We start from the raw sequence: 22,141 nt of genomic DNA on the forward strand, positions 1-22,141 counted from the left end.
CCCCTTCTCTCTCTCTCTCTCTCTCTCTCTCGGAGCACCAGCGTTCAGCTGCTGACGGTGTGACCCGTCCAGGTCTCGTGTTTGGTGCCCGGGTTGAGGTGGGTTATGGTCACCTCCACCGCCTGCACCTTCTGGAGTTTGGGCGGGATGGAGCAAATCTTGTAGCTCACCGCGTCGCCTTCCACCGGCACGTACTCGCCCTCAATGCTGGGGGGAAGAAAATAGCAATAACATAGGCAATAAGTCACACTGTATTTGTATAAGTTATTATTAACCTGTTTAACAACAATGTGAGATTATTACAATAATATAACCCACACTCATTTACAGTGCTGTGTTTTTAATTCATGTTTGGAATCAAAAGAATTAAAAATTGTAGAAAATATTGTGTTTACCTGGGTTGTCTTTGTCTACTATTTAAATTTGTTGGATAATCTGAAACATTTAAAGGTGCATTATGTAATAAATCTAAATCAACTAAAGCCATAAAATCCTCCTAATATGTCACAGAGACTCAGGAATAATGTTCATATAACAAACTGAACTCACCAACAACAACAGTACAGACAAAATATTAGCATTAAAAAAAATATTTTGCAGAATGCAAATCATGTTTTGGCATGTGGCGCCACCTACCGCCGTCTACCAATCATTGCAGTCAGTAGATTCTCAGCTGCCGAGCAACCACGGGTTGCCAGTTACGTCAGAAAACAAAACTTAAAAGACCTCGGTATTTTGAATTTGAATGTAGTTACTGTTTTTATTTTTTCTCCAGCAACCAGAACATGGCATTTTTTTTAAAAATAGAAGCTTAAATATTGAGATTTTAGACATTTCCTTTGCTGATTGTTGGAGATTATAAGACGTGTCTTCAGGATTTCTAAGTCTTTTTAACTGATTTTCAAAGACCTGAATTCAATCATTAAATACTTTTGTCCATATAGTGTATTTGGCGAAACACAGGGCTGGTGATAGCAGGTGCAGTAGCGTTGGTGGAGGATGACAACAAACCATCTGATGACCTTCAACACGGAGCCTCTGTTATCGCCGTACACTCATACAATGCATAGACGTCAGCAGAGTGTATGCGCACGGACAATTAAAAACTCCTACGTGCGCGTCAGACGCCGCAGTACCAGCACATCACTGCGTCATTCCTCAGCAGCGATGTGATGTTGACAAAGAGAATATATACAGTTTTTAAAAAAACCCTTATCTCCAGGGATGATCACAGCTGCCTTACACTGAGGACTGAGCACTTATCCACAAATCAATAACGCTCACGCTCTCTTATACACAAACGCACTTACTCTGAAATGTGGACAAAGATGTCCTTGCCCCCGTCGGACGGCGTGATGAAGCCGTGGCCTTTGGAGCGGGAAAAGTATTTACACACTCCAGCAAACGACGGACCCTCTGCTGCACGAGCCGTCCTGTACGGAGAGGAAATATATAGGTTAAGGTTTTTTGAGACAGGGTTTTTTGTTTTTTGATGTTCACACTACAAGATAAAATAGAGTAACATTCAAAAATAGGAGCTAGAAAATGTCAGTATACACAATACTACAAATGGTCTTTAGTGCAACTTTAAGGAGGAGCAACTAAAGAACAACATGAAGTAGACTTAAAGGTGCATTATGTAATAAATCTAAATCAACTGGCCATAAAATCCTCCTAATATGTCACAGAGACTCAGGAATAATGTTCATATAACAAACTGAACTCACCGACAACAACAGTACAGACAAAATATTTGCATAAAAAAAATATATTTTGCAGACTGCAAATCATGTTTATGTTTTGAAATCATGTTTTGGCATGTGGCGCCACCTACCGCCGTCTACCAGTCATTGCAGTCAGTAGAGTCTCAGCTGCCGAGCAACCACGGGTTGCCAGTTACGTCAGAATACGAAACCTAAAAGACCTCGGTATTTTGAATTTGAATGTAGTAACTGTTTTTGGCCACATTCTAATATTACTTAATGAAAAGTTGCCGTTTTCTACAACTACATTGAATTCTGCAATGCAGTATATATATGTGTGTGTGTGTGTGTGTGTGTGCGCCCGTGTATTACTAATGTTATGGGGACCTAAAACTGTTTACACAGTCACATATGGGGACTTTGTGACTTTGCTTTGTGGGGACAAAAAGCAAGTCCCCACAATGTAAATTACTATATTTTAAGGTGAAGAAATGTGTTAAGGTTAGATTGAGGTTAGGGTTAGGTTAAGGTTAGGGTCAGGGTTAGGATTAGGCCAGTAGTAGTTATGGTTAAATTTAGAGTAAGTCTCCAGGAAATGAATGCAAGTCAATGCAATGTTCCCTGAAGTTATGAAAACCTTGCGTGTGTGTGTGTGTGTGTGTGTGTGTGTGTGTGTGTGTGTTCTCACGCTGAGCAAGTCCTGGTTCTCCGAGTGGGCAGAGGGCTGGGGACGAGGTAGCCCCTCATAGGAGAAGGTGAGCGGTCTCTATATCTGTGGGTTGGAGGATGCAGGGACTCTGTAAAGAATACAAAACGTTTTTATTGAACCACACACAGACACAGACACTTAAAATCTGGACCATGTTCAGGATGTGCACCAAACATTGCCAGTCCACGTGCTACACATTTATGACGTGTGGGTCACTGTGGCCTTAATGAGATTCTTTCAAAATGTGAGACTGGTGAATCCTGGCATTGTCATGTTGGAATATGCCCAAAAAACATCATTCATCCTGATTTTTTTATTTGGCACATAACATTACTGAATTAATTCTCCTTTAAAAAAAAGGCCTGGCTCCAAGTCAAGGATCCCGATTGGATATGTTGTGTGATAAAGGATGATTTGATTTTACGGTCAGACCACTCTAGAACACTCTAGATCAGAATACAGCGCTGTTGACAGCAGCTATAAAGGAAGTTTTATTTTTTTTTAAAAGGGCCTGTATCCACCCTTTCAACTGGATCCTCTCAAAATTAAGGGAATCACCCTTTTGCTATAAAATAGTTCCAGAGGTTTTTTTTGGGCATAATCCTGCTATTGGTGGCGGACATAGAAAACACAACCCGCAGTGTGACGCATTATAACCCTCGGTTATTGTAGGGTTAGGGTTAGGTTACCCTACGCTGATATAACATATTATTTTACTCAGTTTCAACTTCATATAATTTTCGGTGACTTGGGCCCTGTCCCAATACCTCCCCTAACCCTACATTTTTCCCCTAACCCTACATTTTTCCCCTAACCCTACATTGTTCCCCTAACCCTACATATTGCGCGTTCACGTGTAGGAAGGAGCAAGGGGAATTGTGATTTTTCCTTTATAATCAACCCTCAAAATGTAGTGAGCTCTGGTGCGGCCTTAAAAAGAAGTGGAAGACGAAATTACCCATGATGCTTTGCGGATTCAGCGATCCGGCTGATATTTTTCAACAAACATGGCGGCCACATCTACCGAGGAACATTTACATGGTAATATATTTTCGCAAATAAGCACGTTACAATGTCGAATTGTGTTGTAATATGTTGGTTTGATACACATCCAAAGGACCGTTTGAACACTAACGTCAGAAAATAAGTGACGATTTATGAAAGCAGCTAGCTAACTAGCTAGCGAGCGGCTACCCGCCGATTGCCCAGCCACGCAGAGCTGCATGACGGGCAAATGTTCTCGAAGCACCCGGCAAACAGCCGCCAGCCAGCTCTGCTACATCTGGGTAGTTTTGTCAGTGTTTTGGATGTGTGTAACGGTGTAAACTCGAACACGAATACCATGGACTTGTCAAATTTCAATCACATTCGTGATAAAGCGTTTATGAGGACGGAGAAAAAACAGCATCGATTCTGAATGAAAATAGTAGCACACTCCACCGGTAGAATTGTCAACATGTGACGTAGGTTAGAACGTTCGTTACGTTCACTACGCTAATTTGCATGTAGTGATGTCCCAATACCACTCCCCTCGACGAGGGGAATTTACGGTTCAGGGCGGTCAAAACCAAGGCGAAATTTTAAGGGGGAGGTATTGGGACGGAGACTTAACTGCTTCAAAGTAGGAAAAAAAGAAACAACATCATTTACCTGGAGACCCCGGAGACTTTGGGGATCCTGCAGGGATCAGTGGAGGTGTCATGGCTGTTGACCCCGGGATGGGCGTGGCCTTAGAGGACATGGTGGAGGAGGTGGAGTTTAAAGTGTGGGATGGAGAGAAGAAAAGGAAGAAGGGAAGGAAGGAAGAGGGGAGTCACTCAGCCAAGGATGTAAAACACCTGAGGAGAGCAGGAGAGGAGGAACACAATCAATATCTAATAAATTGTCATGCAGAGTCACAACATTCATTCATTACATTTTTCATGAGGATCTTGTATTGATTGACTGACGTCTTCTCTGGCTCGTCCTCAAGATTCTGACTCTGTGGTGACCGATACGTGTGTAAAAGCGATGACTCATGCTCGCCTGAATCACTTATTTATGATGAATTCTGGCGCGGTCATGTTAGAACCTGGTCATTCAGTATATTTAGGTAGTGAAACTAGACTTGACCGACTGAAGCAACCCTGGCGTGTACATGAGAAACTGAGCCCTATATAATGAGAGAATGTGATATTTTACTTCCTGTGTGAGGTGTTTTGCCTCAGATTGGTGAAATGTTTGTCATTTTCTGCCAAAAGGCTGTCGAATAAAGACAAATGATAACGGTTCTGGCCGTGTTTGATACTAACTCGCCATGTGGCCGCGCAGCGCGTACGCTCAAATGTAAGATTCAGTGCCTTTAATGAAGGTGTTTTTCAAAAACAGCATCGTTACCTCAGCCCTGAAGGACAACACCCCCACAAAAAAAAGAAAAAGAAAATGACAGTGAACGGCGGTGACGTGCTGGGGGGGATATTTCATTCGCAAAAATCGCCGTAACTATGGCAACCATTTTTGGACAGGCCCCCGACAATACTGCGACCCTAGAAGGAGAACAGTCCCTTCATTCACCTCACCACAGGACTGACATCATCGGTCATTACACGGCCAGCTATGGGAAGCAATGAGGGAAGAAAAACCTCCACTGATTTATGTTTTCCATTACTGGATTAATTATTGAAAGAGAGGGAGAGAGAGAGGGGAAAACACTGTAATAGAAAGAAAAACTCAGAGCAGGACATCATTAATCCATAACTAAATCAATGGTCGACTATTTTGATAATTGATGAATCGGTTTGAAGCTTTTTTCATGATTAAAACAAGATTTCTGATTGCTTTAGCTTCTTAAATGTGAATATTTTCTTGGTTTCTTTGCTCCACACAACACTCTTAGAAATAAGGGTTCCAAAAGGGTTCTTCTACAAGGGCTGAGGTTCTACCTGGAACCATTTGCTTCTGAAAAACCCTATCCCGAAGCAAGGGTTTTTAAAGGGTTCTTGGTGGAACCTTTATAAAAAGGTTCTACCTGGAGCCAAAAGGGTTCTCCTGTGAGGACAGGCCGAAGAACCTTATATGGTTCTACTTAGCACTTTTATTTCTATGAGTGTAGAAATAATTAAGTAAGGGTTCTGGAACCATTAGTGTTACCAAGAACCCTTTATTCAGGAAAGGGGTTTTAAAGGGTTCTCTGGATCAAAATGGTTCTTACTGGAACCATTAGTGTTACCAAGAACCCTTGAAGCAAATGGTTCCAGATAGAACCTCAGCTCTTGTAGAAGGACCCTTTTGGAACCGTTATTTCTAAGAGTGAACAAAGAAATCAGTAAAATAGTGCTCGGCACGTTAATGCGATAACGGCAGTTAACGGCGTCAACGTTAGCGCACGACACGTGTCCATGACGACTGACCGGAAAAAAGACGCGTGCCACGTCATGTTTACGTGACTCTGGATTCTAAAGTAACGCTAAATTTTACACACATACAGTACACAGGTACTCTGGTTATTTGTAGCGCTGCTCTTTTTGTTTAATAAACAGACCACTGCAGTTCGACTGTAGGCACGCTAACGGCGCTAAAGGAGCTAACTGGTAAGCGGTCTCTGTTGTCGCGGCACGAAAACATGACGCCGCGGCGTGTCTTTTTCCGGTCAGTCGTCGTGGAAACGCATCGTGGCGTTAACGTTGACGCCGTTAACGCGCCTGGCACTACATTAAAACTGAATCATTGTGGTTTGTGTGCAAAACAAGGCGTTCGAGAACATCAACACCGATCAACGTTTTTTAACGTTTTTTGTGGACCGAACGATTAATCTATTAATCAAGAAGTTGTTGCAGCTCTACAGTGAACTCCCATCACGTCTCAGCTCATGATGACTGTAATAAAAACACAGGCTTTACGGCTTTGACCTCGCTGTAGCACAATCACACATGACTGTATGTTATATGCGCGAGGCGTTGCTCGGTCGTTTTGGTTATCTGCCTCGCCAACTGTGCTCCCCGCAACAACCTCCTCCTCGCCAGCTGCAGCGAGGACCTGTTTTTCAGCTCATACAGGTCTGATAAAAACTCCCCTCTCTTTCTACACTTCCTGCTCATTTACCAAAGAAAAACAGATAAGAGACACTTTGGTGACTCATTTGTGAAGAGGGTGGCACATTTAACAGCTTCAGTCAAATGTTTCCATATGTGAAAATTGTGACCAAAAAAAATAGCAGCTTTTGTGTTGTTGTCATGGGCACGACATGATATCTGTGGCTGAATGACAGGACACGCACACAAACACACTGTGAGAGAATAATGATAGTGTTATTGAGGTTTATGAGCGGAGCAGTAGAGGCACATTATGTTTTTCCCAGACAGTTTCTCAGCAGTGAGGATCCAAAGCTCAAAATCCAGGAAGGACATGGCCTCCTCCTCCTCCTCCTCCTTAAAGAGTCATAATTCTTCCCAACTCCTGCTGTCAACAACAGTCACAGCTATGACGAGATCGATATCAATGTCACTTGAACTAGCCACATTCAAAACACCATTCTGATTAGATAAAACAACAAAAACTACAAACTCTAATGATATTAAGACCAGTTAAAGTTTTTCCATTCTTGTGAGAGAGATTCCTCATTATACACTACCGTTCAAAAGTTTGGGGTCGCTTAAAAATGTCCTTATTTTTGAAGGAAAAGCTCTTTTTTTTTTCAATGAATATTACATTAAATGAATCAGAAATACAGCGTTCTAATGGTACATTGTGTTTGCTAATGGGGTTAGAAGGCTATTGGATGATTAGAAAACCCTTGAAAAGCCTCGTGCAATGATGTTAGCACAGCTGAAAACAGATTTGCTGGTTTTAAAAATCATTATTTCTAATCTTGTCAATGTCTCGACTATATTTTCTATTCATTTTGCAACTCTTTTGATGAATAAAAGTGTGACTTGTAATGGAAAACACACACAAAAAAGTGTATAGGTGACCCCATACTTTTGAACGGTAGTGTAAATGTCAATAATCAAATGACCAGCTTCTATAATCTATAGTTCTGACTAGTAGTCATCATCTGACTAGTTCAGAAACGAGGTGAATTACAGATATAATGAACCTGGATGGTCCTAATTAACTGGACTATAAATAAAATATGTAGAAAAGTTGAGATGAACGGCAGGACATGTGGGCGAGCACTTTAATATTTGTTTATTTTTACACAATGCAGAAATGTATTTATCTACAGCTGTCAGAATATCTCTACAGAAGAGGGGGATCATGTATTTATATACACTTGGTATCTGTTAAACTCCCGATATCATTCATCCCTATGAGAAAGTGATGACTGTCATTTTTCGTCAGTATTATTATACAGAAAATGAAGAACTCCCCTCGATATTAACAGCTCAAGAAAACACAACAGCGGCATCCTTTGTGCATTTGAATGTAACAGGTGTTTGTGTTTATTTCTCAGTGTTTGCATATGTGCGTGTGTGAGAGAGAGCATTTATTGCTGCACAATCTGGCCCACATCGCGACATGATTTTAGCCCTTGGGGGTAAAACTAATTGTGGGGAGCTCTGCTTCTAATGCAATAGAACATAACACAATCTAAAACTAATTGTGTCAAACTGTGATTCTGATGAAAGAAAAGGATTAAACGTTGAGCCTCCCCCCAACCCCACACTCCTTTTTCATCACAGTGAGCATGCTAATATGTTTATACTCGGCATTTAGCTCAACGTTGGAGAGGGTGACAGACAGAAGAGGAACGAGGTCTGAAGACAGGACGACGTCACCGCATGTGTACAGACTATAATTTGGATTAAACAAATAAAAACTGATTTGATCTGAGAGCGGTAACGAAACAAATGCTCCAGGTGCGCCTGATTCAATTTGAATAGCTTATATAACGGGAAAAGATTGCCACGCTAAGCGCGCGATTCAATAGGGTTCAACTCGACCTCGATCTGGAGTCATGAGTTCTTGTAAAAAACATGTTTTACAGGGACTATTTTCGTAAAAAAAAGTCCATCACTAACACTTGGATGTCAGGACGCAGCACTGACGGGAAAACACTGACAAAAATGGAGCCGAGCCAGACGCAGGCTCAGCGTTTAATGTGACGGATGATAAACTCTGTAGAAACTGGACGAGGATGATTAACACCGGCTGACAGAAAGAGACACGTGCACTGAAGTCTTTTATCGTCACTGTAAGGAGGTAGAAAAACTCAAGAGCCATCCTGTCAGACGTTAACAGGCTCTATAAATAGTATAAATACATACTGTACACGGTACTTCTAAATCTATCTATATGTCGCTTATCTCTGGCAATTGAGGGTGAGATATTTTTTCTTAGGCAAGATTTATGAAGGGAGATTTCCTCAGCAGTAATAGGAATGTTGAGCGAGCCACGAACAGCAGGAGCGTAAATACATTTTGCAGTTTGGAGGGGGAGCAGCGAGGCCACAGCGCAGCGCCCGATCCATCTTAACTCAATAGACATGATGTTAATGTAATCACAGCGTCAGTAAACTATATGTATCCTGCTGGAGGAAGGCGGGGATACGACTGACTGACTGACCATCAACACACACAAACACATATCAGCTAATACTGAGAGTCAACTGAAACACAACCAAGACCGTGGCGTGCGTTTAATATGCTACAAGGCTGCTATTGCTGATCAGGTTTAAATAAAACGAGAAAGACAGCGGGAAGGAGGGAGGGAGATGGGGGAGGGAGCTGCTGCTCTAGAACAACAGCAGGAAAGGAAAGCGGGTCTTAAAAGGAACACAGGGTGGGAAGAAGTGGCCGATAAGGAAGGGAGGCATGGAAAACATGACAGGGTGAGAAGTGATTTAGACACAAGTCTCTCTTCATACCAACTGCTGCTGTAGAGAGTGATTGTTTGACATGACTGAGTATCTATAATAACGTCTTAAACGTTGAACAAATAGTACACTTCTGTTCAAAAGTTTGGGGTCACCTATACAATTTTTGTTGTGTTTTCCACTTAATAGTCACAATTTTAGTCATGAAAAGAGTTGCAAAATGAATAGAAAATATAGTCAAGACATTGACTATATTAGAAATAATGATTTTTATTCAAATAATCATTTTGCCCTTTCGTCAAAGAACCAGCAACACTGTTTTCAGCTGTGCTAACATCATTGCACAAGGGTTTTCAAAGGTTTTCTAATCATCCAATAGCCTTCTAACGCCATTAGCAAACACAATGTACCATTAGAACACTGGAAATGGGCCTCTGGATCAAAATGGTTCTTGCTGGAACCATTAGTGTTACCAGTAACCCTTGAGAAGCAAATGGTTCCTGGTAGAAACTCAGCCCTTGTAGAAGGACCCTTTTGTAACCCGTATTTCTAAGAGGGTACATCTATGTACATATTCCATTAAAAACCAGACATTTGCAGCTAGAATATTCGTTTACCACATTAACAACGTATAGAGTGTATTTCTGATTCATTTAATGTTATATTTATTGGAAAAAAAAGTGATTTTCCTTCAAAAACATTTCTAAGTGACCCCAAAACTTTTGGACGGTAGTGTACATTCCATCCCATAGTACAGCTGCCAAGCTGGGGGTGCTTTTCCACACTCAATATTCCCATTTTTCAGATCAACATCCTTTAAGTGACTGAACACAGAAACAATGCACTTGACTGGATCATACAAAAAACTTCTATTTGTACAAGTATTGGTCTTTATAAGAAAGAGTTTTATTTTTTCTGTGGCCGATGCTGATGCCAGACTTTAGAGATAAGTGCAGCTGGTGAGATCGGACACACACAAAATAAGACAAACATCCACAGCACTTGTATCCTATGGAATTTTCCAAGATAGCGCTCTGCGGACACCATGCCTCTGTCAGAGATCCTGCTGATGCAGCAAATACCGACTCAGTGGGGTGCGGGGGGGGGGGGGGGGGGGCAGCAGCAGCACCACAACACACAAAGTCTGTGCAGCCATAGATTAAGGTTTGCATCAACTTCCATTCGTTTGGATGAGCCTACACTTAAAGTGCTATCTCAAACTGTAACAGTAACTTAACCATATCCTCAGAAAGATGAGGTTATGCCCAGGTTCTAGTCTCCATGTGGACTACTGGTCCTGAAAAGATCAGTATTATTCCAGCTAAACATGAGTAAACACACACATCTTTGTTGAGTGAAACTCTAGCTGTCGGTTATGGAGTATAGACATTGCATCAAACCACACATTCTCCACTCGCTGGTGTCTCCTTTCAGACGGACAATGACAACCTCCATTCATCTAGAGCTCCATTAACAGATAAATGAACTGATTAAAATGAGATTTTGATCAGTAAATGATCCCGACACCACGCCGTATTGTAAATTCATAAAACGATTGATGTTTCCTGTACTTTAGAATAGATGAGACAGATACTAAAATCACTCATTCATGAGCCATTACTGCTTATCCCTTGGCTGGAGCCAATTCAAACTGAATGGGGTAAAATTGTATGATTTTACAGATTGACTGATTTAATCTAGCGACACCCTGCAACTTGGCTATCAAGATCCAAACATCAACAACCGACAAAAAGAGGAAATAGAAGACGACCCAGCCACCGTCTAAAACTGAAAATGCAAACATCAAATCCCACCGATGCAGTCTGGAGATACAGACCAAGAAGACACAGACAAAGACAGATGAGATGGAGGAAACTTTTAACATCATCACCCAAAAAGTTTCCTCCTGACTTTTTCATATCTATCCTATGTTAGATGATGTTACGCTGTTTCAAACATCCTCATAGCTGCTCGTTCGTTTCCGAAGAAAAGGTGATGTCAAGAAGAAGAAGAGATGAATATGAAACAATGCAGAATGAACAGAGGGAGGGAAAAACCCCGCTGTTAATTACATGTTGGGGGAGAGACTGGAGGCGACGACTTCTCCAGGTAATGGAAGACAGAGCAGTCCTTTCTATTATTACTACTGTTGTAGCCTAAAAGCTGCAGCTGGCATTGATGAATGAGTATTAATGTTTAAAGGAACAGTTTAGCAAATATGCTTTCTCACTTTCTTGACATTTGCTAGATCACAACAGTCCCCCTCCTTTAATTATAAAAAAAAAGGGCTGATGAAGACTTTAGATCACTGCTTGAACAGAACACATCATAAAGGTCATGGTGGAAAAGGTGCAGACTCTGTAAAGAGATCGCCAAAATAAATAAAGAAGGTCAAATTAGCATTAGCATACCCAAGGGTCAGAGCCAGAGCTGATAAAAAACATTTGTGTTTTGCAGAGTCATTTGAGCAGTGGGTGAATGAATGCTGATTGCATCTAGTCTCACTGGAGACAAAATCTAACGTTAATGGGTGTTAGTGCGGTCACTGGAAAAGTGATTTGCTTTGCGCTCCTCAGTGTGGTCCGTGTGGTTATAAAAATAAGTCCCAATACAGGCTTTTAGCCAGCAGGGCGTCCTGGGGACTGTGCTGAAAATAATGAGAAATTAGACGCCCTACTTTTAGGCAGGATGCCCAAAAGACGCCCTATTTTTTCCTCCGGTTTTCCCCAGTAACCACCGAAACGATGTTGTGATGACGCGCGGGTATAGACAGGCACGTGCTGGCTGCAAAAGATCAGTTTGGAACACCAATAAAACGATTCCAACAAGACGCGAGGACACGGTGGAACAGCACCTATTAAATGGTGGAAAGTCTCTTTGCGCACAAGCGAAACTTGGCTGCAAACAGCACAGATTATGAACTCCCCGCGACAGAACTCTCTTCCCTCTCTTTGAGCAGTTAACTAAAGAGATCAGCTCACCTGATGCATCTGTTATTCCCTTAATTACAGTGCTAAAGCTTCTTCTACAGAAAGAATGAGATCACGGAGTGAAAACAATAAAAAGTGCGCTCTTGAGAATCTGTCAACACATTTTACTAAGATCTACTCTGATCCCCTGTATATCATCGCGACTGTACTCGGTCCTCGTCATAAAGATGTATGTGTCATATATGGATGTGGAGATATAACTGCGCATAGAGATATTATCCATTCTGCGTTAGATGCGGACATTGCGGAGAGCGCGCTTACGGCGGCGCACAATGCAGGCGAGAGAAGAACAGTAAGCAGGGGCGGTGCGCAGAAAAAAATTATTATATACATATATATTATTAGCGGAGGGCAAGGGGGGGGGGACACCCTCTAAAAAAATCCTAGCTAAAAGCCTGTTTCAATATGACCGAAAAGGTACAAAAGTCAAATTATTAAAAATATATTATTTGATCTCTAAGTAAATCAAATGTAATCCAACCCTGCTAAGCGAACCGATATAAATCACATTTCTACATCCTCTTTTATCATCTTGCACGAGTGACAAGGCCACCGAGCCTTTGTAGCTGATGGTCTCTTAGTCATCATGGCTGCAGTGGAAAGAAGATGAAGTGGATGGAGGTTTTTAAGAGCTACAGGCAGCTTGTTAAGAACCTGTATGCACCAACACAATGTACGACCGAAGCTGTGTTTCCACACATTATGCAGCTGGAGATGAGCACTAAAGGCAAAAAGCCTTAACCTTAAACACAACACGGGCCCCATTACATTAAGCTGTGTGAGTCCTTAGGAGCCAGTGTGGGCGGATGTATGGGCGTGAATGAGTGAGTGAGTCCATGTGTGTGCTTACAAGCCCAAAAGTGATGTGTGTGTGTGTTGGTGACAGAAAGAGATGGTCCTGACTCATCCTCTCTCAGATGTGCGTCAATGCAGCATTTCACATGTTTCAATCATGCACACATTCATGGAGCCAGGAGGTATACGGTCATTCACACCAGCAGCAGCAGCAGCATTCCCCTCGTTGTTATTATATGACACAAGCACAGCATGCTTCAGGTGCTTTACATGTGACATTTCCTCTCACATTATGGAGGGGGTGTTTCAAGAGAGGTTTGGAAGCCCCTGGCAAAGCGGACGACCACACCGCACCAAAGAAAAGGCTTAAACCTAGTTGTTTCCAGCCACAGTCATATCATAAATTTAAGGGGATTCTCATAAAACTGGCCGTAGGCAACAGCACTATCAATCTGAGAGTGTCGTACACACTGCATAGCCAAAAAGGGTCCAAACATACTGTACATGAGGCCATCTAATTTATCCACAAATGCAAAACTGTTCAACGGCTAAGAGGATAGTTTCAGGACAATAGTATGTGGTGTGTTTAGCTCATCACTGTTTACAAATGGCTTTGTGTGTTTTCACCCATGTCTGCTGTATTTTATTTATGTAGTTAATTTGTCCACAGGATTATGCAAAAAAAAGAAAACTACAGAATTGATTTACACCAAACTGGGAGGGAGGTAGGAAGTAGAGGGAGAAGTTTCCTTAACCTTGTGTCACACACTGCCCTGACATGCTTGAAATGCACTTGAATTGTTAACGTTATCAGTAACACCTATGCTTTTCCCCGCTAAATCATGTTTGTCTACGTTTGGCTTCCAATGCGAAAAGCTTGAGCTTGAAATAAATCACCTTTTGACAATGCAGAGCAGATAATGAGTCAATTTCTTTGATATCTTTGTTGATATGGACCAGCTATGGTCTGCAGCTACTACGCTGACATAAAACAACATAGTCTTGTAAAGCAATTGCCCTGTTCTGTCATTAAGGACTATTGGCGAGGGATACATAATACCCTACAGGATATCTTCAACTGCAAAATACCTCGAGAGTAAGGCTATGTTTTTCGGACACATTCCTGGGGAATGGCCGAAAGGAGATAAACATTTAATAAAAATCTTGCTGGTGGCCTGTAAGAAGAGTATAACCAGGAAATGGTTGTCAATTGACAAGAGAGCCCAACTTGAGTCCAAATTTATGGATGGACACATTGGATTACAATGGACATGTATAAAATGGAGAGGATAACTGCATTTGTTAACCATAAATTGGAGAAATTTGCTTCATACTGGAACTGGGTCAAATATGTCACACCCCATAGGCCTGATTTTATTTTCACAAACCAATGACTGTGCAATACGAAAAGGATCACTCACTACCTTTTTTGGGTAACATCTACTGCACGTCTGTCCGTCCAGGGAGTGGATCCCTCACCTGTGGTTCTCCCTAAGGTTTCTATCCTTTTTCCCTTTTACAAGGGTTTTTTTTTTCCCTGGTAGTTTTTCCTTACCCTGGTCGAAGGTCTAAGGACAGAGGATGTTACCTACCCTGTGAAGTCCCGTGAGACAAACTATGTTTTGTAAACTGTGGGCTATATAAATAAAGATTGATTGATTGACCTGTACATAGTTATATTGTTGTTGTGTGTTTTCTTTTCATAAAGACACAAACAAAAACTATTTTTTATACATTTAGAGCAGATGACAGATGTAAGATGTATGTATATACTGTATGTTGTATCGGATGTGAATATCTGACTCTGAATGTCAATAAAAAATAAATGACAAAAAAAAAAGAATAATAAGGCAATTGCCAAGAATGAAAACAAGCAGATGGTAATCCACTCCCAAAGTGTAGTCAGAATACTGAACGAGCAGAGAGGCCAGAAGCACTTTGAAGTAAGAAATTATCATTAATCTATTGTGTAAATTAGCTTCCTAATGTGAGAGATCAGGTTCTACATGAAAACACAATTTACTGTCAAAAATAGGACTGTTTCTAAATGAGCCTGAACCCAAATTTGACAAGTGCTGAGCTGAAAATATATTCAGGATCTATCTGATCAAAGTCGACGAATAAAAGGCGATTCGTTTACCACATGAAATCAAACGAGGTAGTTCATTCATTAGAGATTATGATTTATTCATATGGGTGCATCTCGTAAAATAGAAGAACACACAAGGAGTCAAAGAACGGCACTTGACCGATCTAATTTTACCTCATCCTTTTGTTGTGATTAACCTTTCAGCTCATGGAAATTGAACCCTGTTGGCCAAGATAAATTATGTCGGTACAAACAAATCAAAAGCACACAAGAAGGGATCTCCTGGGCTCCAGATTGAATATTATGTGTAGCTCTTCGTTAACATAATCCTTCGTATTCTTTTTGTTTTAGGAATTAAATCTTGTAAATCTAAGTGGGGAGTCTGTAAATCTGCTCACAAAGCAAATGATTTTGTACTCCACCAGCTTAATAAATGTAATATTTTAAATTTAATAGTAACAGGACCCTGTGACAGTGCTCCACATGCTAACAAGGAGATGCATTTTAACACAGAAACGGTCTAATCTGATCTTCATTCAGCTACAATCTATTCAAAAACTGAATTCCTCACTCGTGTCTATATTCGTGGAAAAATCCTGAGTGAGGACGTATAATGACAGATATCGAGAGAGGGAAAACAGACCAGGGTCGAACCAATGAACAGAGAGAGGTAGACAGCTGAGGAAAAACAGTGGTCAATCCAGAGAGAGACAAAAACAGAGATTAAAGGTCACTTCTGCCAGGAGACTGGGTAATAATTCACCCAGAAAATACAGTATACGATGATATGCCCTAGTGTTAAAACTAAACAAGGGGCTGCACTGAAGAATCCATTGAGACAGTAAAAATACAATGCAGGAAGTCAAAGTGAGGGGGAACTTGACGCTTGCATCAGAGTGCTGTCTCTGAAGTATGTGAAGGGCAGCGAGAGCCACTTTCTCTGAAGAGAGAGAGAGTGCTTTTAGCTGCTGCTGTTGTTGTTTAAAAGGAGAGAGTTTGGATTTAAGGCCACAGCACAGGTTACGATTGTCACTTCCTGTGGGTGAAGACTTCCTGCCACAAACTGTATCTGCACCAAACCATCCAACACAAAATGTAAGCCATGGGGGTAGGGTTGATTTAGCTATAGATAGACGATATGGGTTTATGTTACAAAAAAGAAATCCCCCTGTGTAACCATCACTACCTCATCATCCCATGCGTCCTTCAATTTAGCATGTTTTTTAAAGCTATATATCCTCTAGGGGGCAGCAAAAAGTTAAAAAAATAGTTGTCAACAACAAACATGGCTACAGCGAGGTTGTAATAATCAACCTCCAAACAGACTGAAAGAGCTGCCCGTTTCCATATGCATACAATATTTAATGTAAAAAAACATTCACACCTTCATATCGCGTTGCCAGAAGAGCAGAATGGTACAAATGACTGCCACACAACCCATTTACCAACACGGAAACCTGATCTGGTGTGTGTCCTCTATGTCCAGTGCCACCTTAATACATGTAGCTATGTTTATAGTGTGTAACACAACACCTCTTAAGTTATATTTTAGTCCAAGGTGAGATGTACACAAGGTGAGTAGACTCCGACTGTGCAGGAAAACTTCCTAACTAATGTCTCGGCCAGGCTGCTTGCCCTCAGCTGTGGGACATCATACAGTAGGTGCACCCAATAGCTCTTGATTAGCAAGGAAACAGCTCAGGAACGAATCTTCAAACTGCCTCACAATGTGTTTTTCTGTGATCGGAAAGTCAGAAGTCAGGATTCATTCAGGACAGTCTGCTCCCCAACAACCGTTCATAAGGTTGAATATTCTGGCATAGGCGGACATCAGGCTCTCGCACAGATGGAGCAATGCCATGGCTTCATTCCCCCACCATCAGCACTTTTTGTTCCCCCCTCACTGCACAAAGCATCTGAAAACAATGGCGAATCAACGTTGGACAGAAAGTCTGGGAGGACGAGTTGGTCGAGTTGCGTCAACAACACAGCACATGTGCCTCTTTGGCGTTTCCTCCTCCAATCAGAGCTGAGGAGAACATGAACATGAACATGCTAGCTAGCTTGTTTGTGGTAAACTTGTTTGTTGTTGCTACGACAGTTTACAACTTATTGACAAATGTCAATAGCCACTAGTCGTGTGTGAGCTTATGGTGTGAGCACTAGCGCGGTACTAGTCGATACCGTATGGAACCCTCACAGAAGTGAGTGACATAAACTTTGTGTGGGGAATATATGTAAAAGTAAGCTGTGCTAAACCAAAAAGATGATATTTCTCGACATCTTAACATAATGGGAACACAATAACCCAAAGAAGAAGAAGCAACAAATTCAAAAACCTGCCGTCAACCCCCACTCTCAACGCAAACATTAACCTTATGTGCAAACCACACCAACTATTATCAGGTTACAATACCGGTTGAGCAGAGTTTGTCCCACTTTGATGATAAGGTGATAAGAACAACACCAGAGGCTATTACAGTCATATTTCAGTGTCTGGAAAACAGCATGTAACAAAAAGTCAAATCTAATCAACTGCATTTTCATTCACAGTATGATCAGCTGCAGCACCATGACTCATTCAGTTTCTCCTAACGTCTTATCTTTCTATCTATTTACTCTCCAAACTGCCATATAACATTTATTTAGCCTCTTTTACATTGCGCTGTGGACTGTATTCACCTTCTGCATGAGCCCACGTGCCCTTTAAAATATAATTGACTGGAATAACTTCATCGGGAACTAGTATGATAATCATTCAAGCAAAAAGCCAAATATATGCTCATTTTACAGCTCCAGAGTGAAGTTGGAAGTCCAAATTATTTTCTGTTCCTTCCCCCATAAATCTCCAAGTCTGCTTATTTACATGTTTACGCTCTAACTTGTGTACCTTCCCGTTTTCTATGGCCTAATCCCTACTTGGGTCCAGCCACTGGTCACTGCTCCTCCATTCTCCTCCGTTTCTTTTGGCGATGGAGGGGTAGCGGTCCAGGACTGGTAGAGGAAAATTACCAGAAAGCGTTACATAACACCATTTGTATGACAAACGGTGTCCTATTTCCGAGGTAAAGATTTCCTCCTCTGCCTCTGGAACGTCCTATTTAATGGGGAAGGAAGAGCTGGGGTGGGCCAATACACAATACTCAATGTGCCTTCCTACCATTAACTGCTTTATTGTCTATAGCCAGTGCTCACAAGGGAATAGTACAGCAGATCATATTGCACAACAACATGCACAACGATCTCCACCTCACAACTGTGACACTATAAAAGGCCTGGTAATAAAAAAAACCAAGGTGAGCGGTTCAAGTGGCTTCACACCACAGAGGACTTAAAAAAGTAAAACATTAATAACAGAGAAGATAGGTAACTTATTTTCATTTATCAGTTTATTAGTTTGGTCTGTAGGAAGACAATGCCATTCAAACTAATATAAAAACTAGAAGCACTGAGAGCGCAGACCTCCGCCAAGGCAGTTCAGCCAACCACAAAACGGGCAATAAAAATAGTGATAGCGTCTACGGATCACGCCCAAAATGTAATCACTTGTTCCTGGTCCCATTGCGTTCATTTCCTGAAATTTCCCGATTTTCATCCAAATCCGTCCGTGACTTTTCGAGTTATGTTGCTAACAGACAGACAGACAAACTCCGGCGAAAACATAACCTCCTTGGCGGAGGTAATAAAAAGTCGCCCACACTTAAAGGTAGCAAATCACACTGGTACTGTCAAAAGCGCAAGTTAAAGGGTAAAAAAGTGGAGCTACAGGAATACTGGATGACATACAGTATTAGCAGATATTTTTAAAGTGCTTATGTTGAATTTGTTTCTTCGTCCCACAGTCCAAAAACATGCAAATTTAGGGATTAGGTGAATTGGTCACTCTAAATTGACCGGAGGTGTGAGAGTGTGAGTGAATGTTTGTTTGTATCTATGTGTGGCCCTGCGATGGACGGGCGAACTGTCCAGGGTGTACCCCACATATCGCCCTGTGTCAGCTGAGATTGGCAAAGCACCCCCCCGCGACCCTGGAGGATAAAGCAGTAGATAATGGATGGATGTTTAATTTGAGGTAATAGTCATAGCCCCCTTTACACCTGGTATTAAAAATGCATTTCCTGTGATTGGATTGCGCCTGAACACTTGTGAGTACAGGCGTGAACACACCAAAGACACCTTGAGGACGGACTGTTATCCGATCTGCCAAAACCACTTCAGGAGGGGGTCAGAGACTCCTCTGCTTTTGTCAATTTTTCACTTGCCGAAAACAGCTCAGTTTCTAAATTTCCTCAATAGTGAATGGTTAAAGGCACATTTTATCTTGCATATCTCCCGCTTCAATACCAATGGTCTCACAAACATGACATTTGTGGTTGTTGCCGCCTGCAAAAAATGTGAACTGACAAAACTGATCGGTTTTGAATTGAATTTTGAATTGTACTATTTGCCTGGTAATTTGCCGTTTCGCTCCATCACCTTCGGTCTTATCTGGAGTCTCGCTGATGTTTGCGCAATCACAGGTCACAAATGTCTGGTGTCACGGGGTCAACAACACGCTACACGATCATTAACCAGGTGGAGTCCCGACTGTTGTGTCTCGCCACAAAAACGTGTGGTAACAAAAATCAGACACTGTTATGAGCGCCACTAAAATTACAGTAATGACAAACAATTAAGGTTGGTGATACAGCTGGTTGGGCTGGGTAGTTGGTTAGCCATGATGCAATACTATGAAGTCACACATCATGCCACTAGACCATAAACTTAAATTTAACTCAATGTGTGTGTGTGTGTGTGTCACTGCCTCCTCTTACATCCTATAATCTAGTCCAGGGGTCACCAACGTGGTGCCCGCGGGCACCTGGTAGCCCGCAGGCAGCCAATACGGTGCCCGCGGGCTCACTTCACTTCACCTCACTTGCATGTATCCATATGATCGCTCAGTAAAATATCTTTGATATTGTTTATAAAAACTGATAATCGTTAGGAGTAAGCACTGGAATGAATGTGTATGCAGTTGAATGCATAATATTAATCATTTAAATGGTAAACAAAAAAAAAATGTTAATGTGGTAGCCCTCCATATTATTTTTTACCCTTAAGGTAGCTCTCATCTCAAAAAGGTTGGTGACCCCTGATCTAGTCAGTGACGAGTCATTGTCATTTCAAGTGACGTTTGAATTCATTTCAGTCCCAGAACTAGCTAAAACAAGCACCAGTATACCTGCAGGTGTACATCAATGGCCTTGTTCAACTGTGGTGAATCTATTAAGAAGGCAGACCGAGTGTGCTTCAAGTCCAGGCCTGTTAATCTTGTAAATCTGTCCATTTTTTACTATGCATGTGTAGCTTTGAAAAAGCATCACGACACCCCTCATTAGTCAAGGTATGACTTCTCTTTTTACACCACACACACACACACACACACAAAAACAAGGTAAGTCACGGCACCACCACATCAGCAGGACGGTTTTTGTTTCAACCAACAACAACGATAGATCCCCCACCACCACCACCTGTTCTTCATGGTGTAGCTTGTTTTCCTATAATGAGCCGACATCCCACATCTCTTGAGCGCCCCCACAGAAGCTCATCTTCCAGCACTTCATTAACTCCAAATGAAGGTTTGATGAGAAAAAGCTTCTGTTACCACACACACACACACACACACATATAACATTTATAATGAGGACATTCATAGACATAATACATTGTCTAGCCCCTAACCCTTACCTAAACCTAATTCTAACCACAAAAGCCCTTTTTAGGGATGTGAGGACCAGCCAAAATGTCCTCACACACACATATAAACATGTGTTTTTAATAGTGGTGAGATAAATCCATCTCCAAACCCCTAACCTCAACCAAAGGCTAACACTGAAACCAAGACTTAACACCACAACAAATCTCTGCACACCTGTGAGGAAGAGCCAAAATGGCCTCACAACTATGTGAATATGGAGAAAATTGCTGAATGAATTACAGTCATTTGACACAACGTAAAACAGAAACGTTCTGGCCTCATTTGGACCAGGTTTTTTAGTCTTTAAGAGGACTACTGGTCCTGACAGTGTGAGCATTCGTGCCAGAAAAGCTCTTAAAGAGGAATACAAACGAGTCTTCCATCAGTTGTTTGGTTTTTCCTCGTGTTCCTTTGCTTGTTTACATGTTTGCTAAAAGGCTATTGAGTGATTTGTTTAAGCTAGTTTAAGCTAGTATATCAGCTTTATGGCAACAACAAATGCATTATCGAGTGTTGTATGTATGTAACATTAGAACACCTTTATGGTATTTTCTATTAACTTTATTGGGAATCCTTTAATTCGGCAATCATCTAACCCAACTACCAACGTTTTAATTTAATTTTAATTTATTTTCTACGCCACGAAAACAGAGTAGTGGGCAAATGACGACGTGAACGCCTGTGGGGCAAGTCGGAAAAAGAAACTTGACATTATGTGCCAGTGTTATTGCGACTAAAACGTGATTTGTGTTACATTAATCAAGCCTGTGTCGTGTTAGTTAATATAAACCAAACAAAAAAAACTCAAACAATTCTACATTTTGAAGGAGAGAATTCGCTCGTGTTGCGTTCACGGACCGAACCCTGTTTACAAAAGAGCATCACTCACCTTCACTTGCTCACCTTCGCGACTAAACGATGTTGTCGACTGTGGAAAAACAAAAGGGCGTCCAACGAAACAAAAGTACAACTTTTTGAGCAGAGTTGAGCGCAGAATGTTCACTTTACTGCACCGTTGTTGAAAAACGTGGCGGAGAAGATAACTCACAGAGCCAGACAGCGTAAATACTTTCTCTCCCCCTCGGTTTCTGAATGGGCGTGACCAGTGTCACGGTGACGTCACTGAGGAAGTGTAACAAAAAAAAAAGGTGCAAAAATAAATTAAATGATGAGGAAAATCAAATGGTGGTGGTTGGAATAAGATAAAATGCATTATATACAAATACACAAGTGAACAAGACAGTAATCTAGTAAACAAATAAAATAATAATAATTCTAATTCATTTTTATTGAATAAAAAAACTGTTCAAAACAAATGC

At 41.4% G+C, this 22,141-nt stretch overlaps 1 protein-coding gene across 1 annotated transcript; it reads right to left on the reverse strand.

The window, feature by feature from the left end:
- Positions 1 to 44: 44 nt before the first annotated feature.
- On the reverse strand, positions 45 to 21,864 carry carhsp1 (calcium regulated heat stable protein 1; the record flags this gene model as incomplete). The annotated part of the gene is made up of 5 exons (XM_083895791.1): positions 21,712 to 21,864; positions 4,063 to 4,250; positions 2,392 to 2,500; positions 1,311 to 1,433; positions 45 to 207 (listed from the first exon to the last, which is right to left on the reverse strand). The coding sequence occupies exons 2-5, from the start codon at positions 4,151 to 4,153 to the stop codon at positions 45 to 47; spliced, it is 486 nt and encodes a 161-aa protein (XP_083751917.1). The 5' UTR covers positions 4,154 to 4,250; positions 21,712 to 21,864.
- Between the last annotated feature and the right edge of the window lie 277 nt (positions 21,865 to 22,141).

The sequence above is a fragment of the Microchirus variegatus genome, assembly GCF_963457635.1.
Source record: "Microchirus variegatus genome assembly, chromosome: 10".
Taxonomy (NCBI): domain Eukaryota; kingdom Metazoa; phylum Chordata; class Actinopteri; order Pleuronectiformes; family Soleidae; genus Microchirus; species Microchirus variegatus.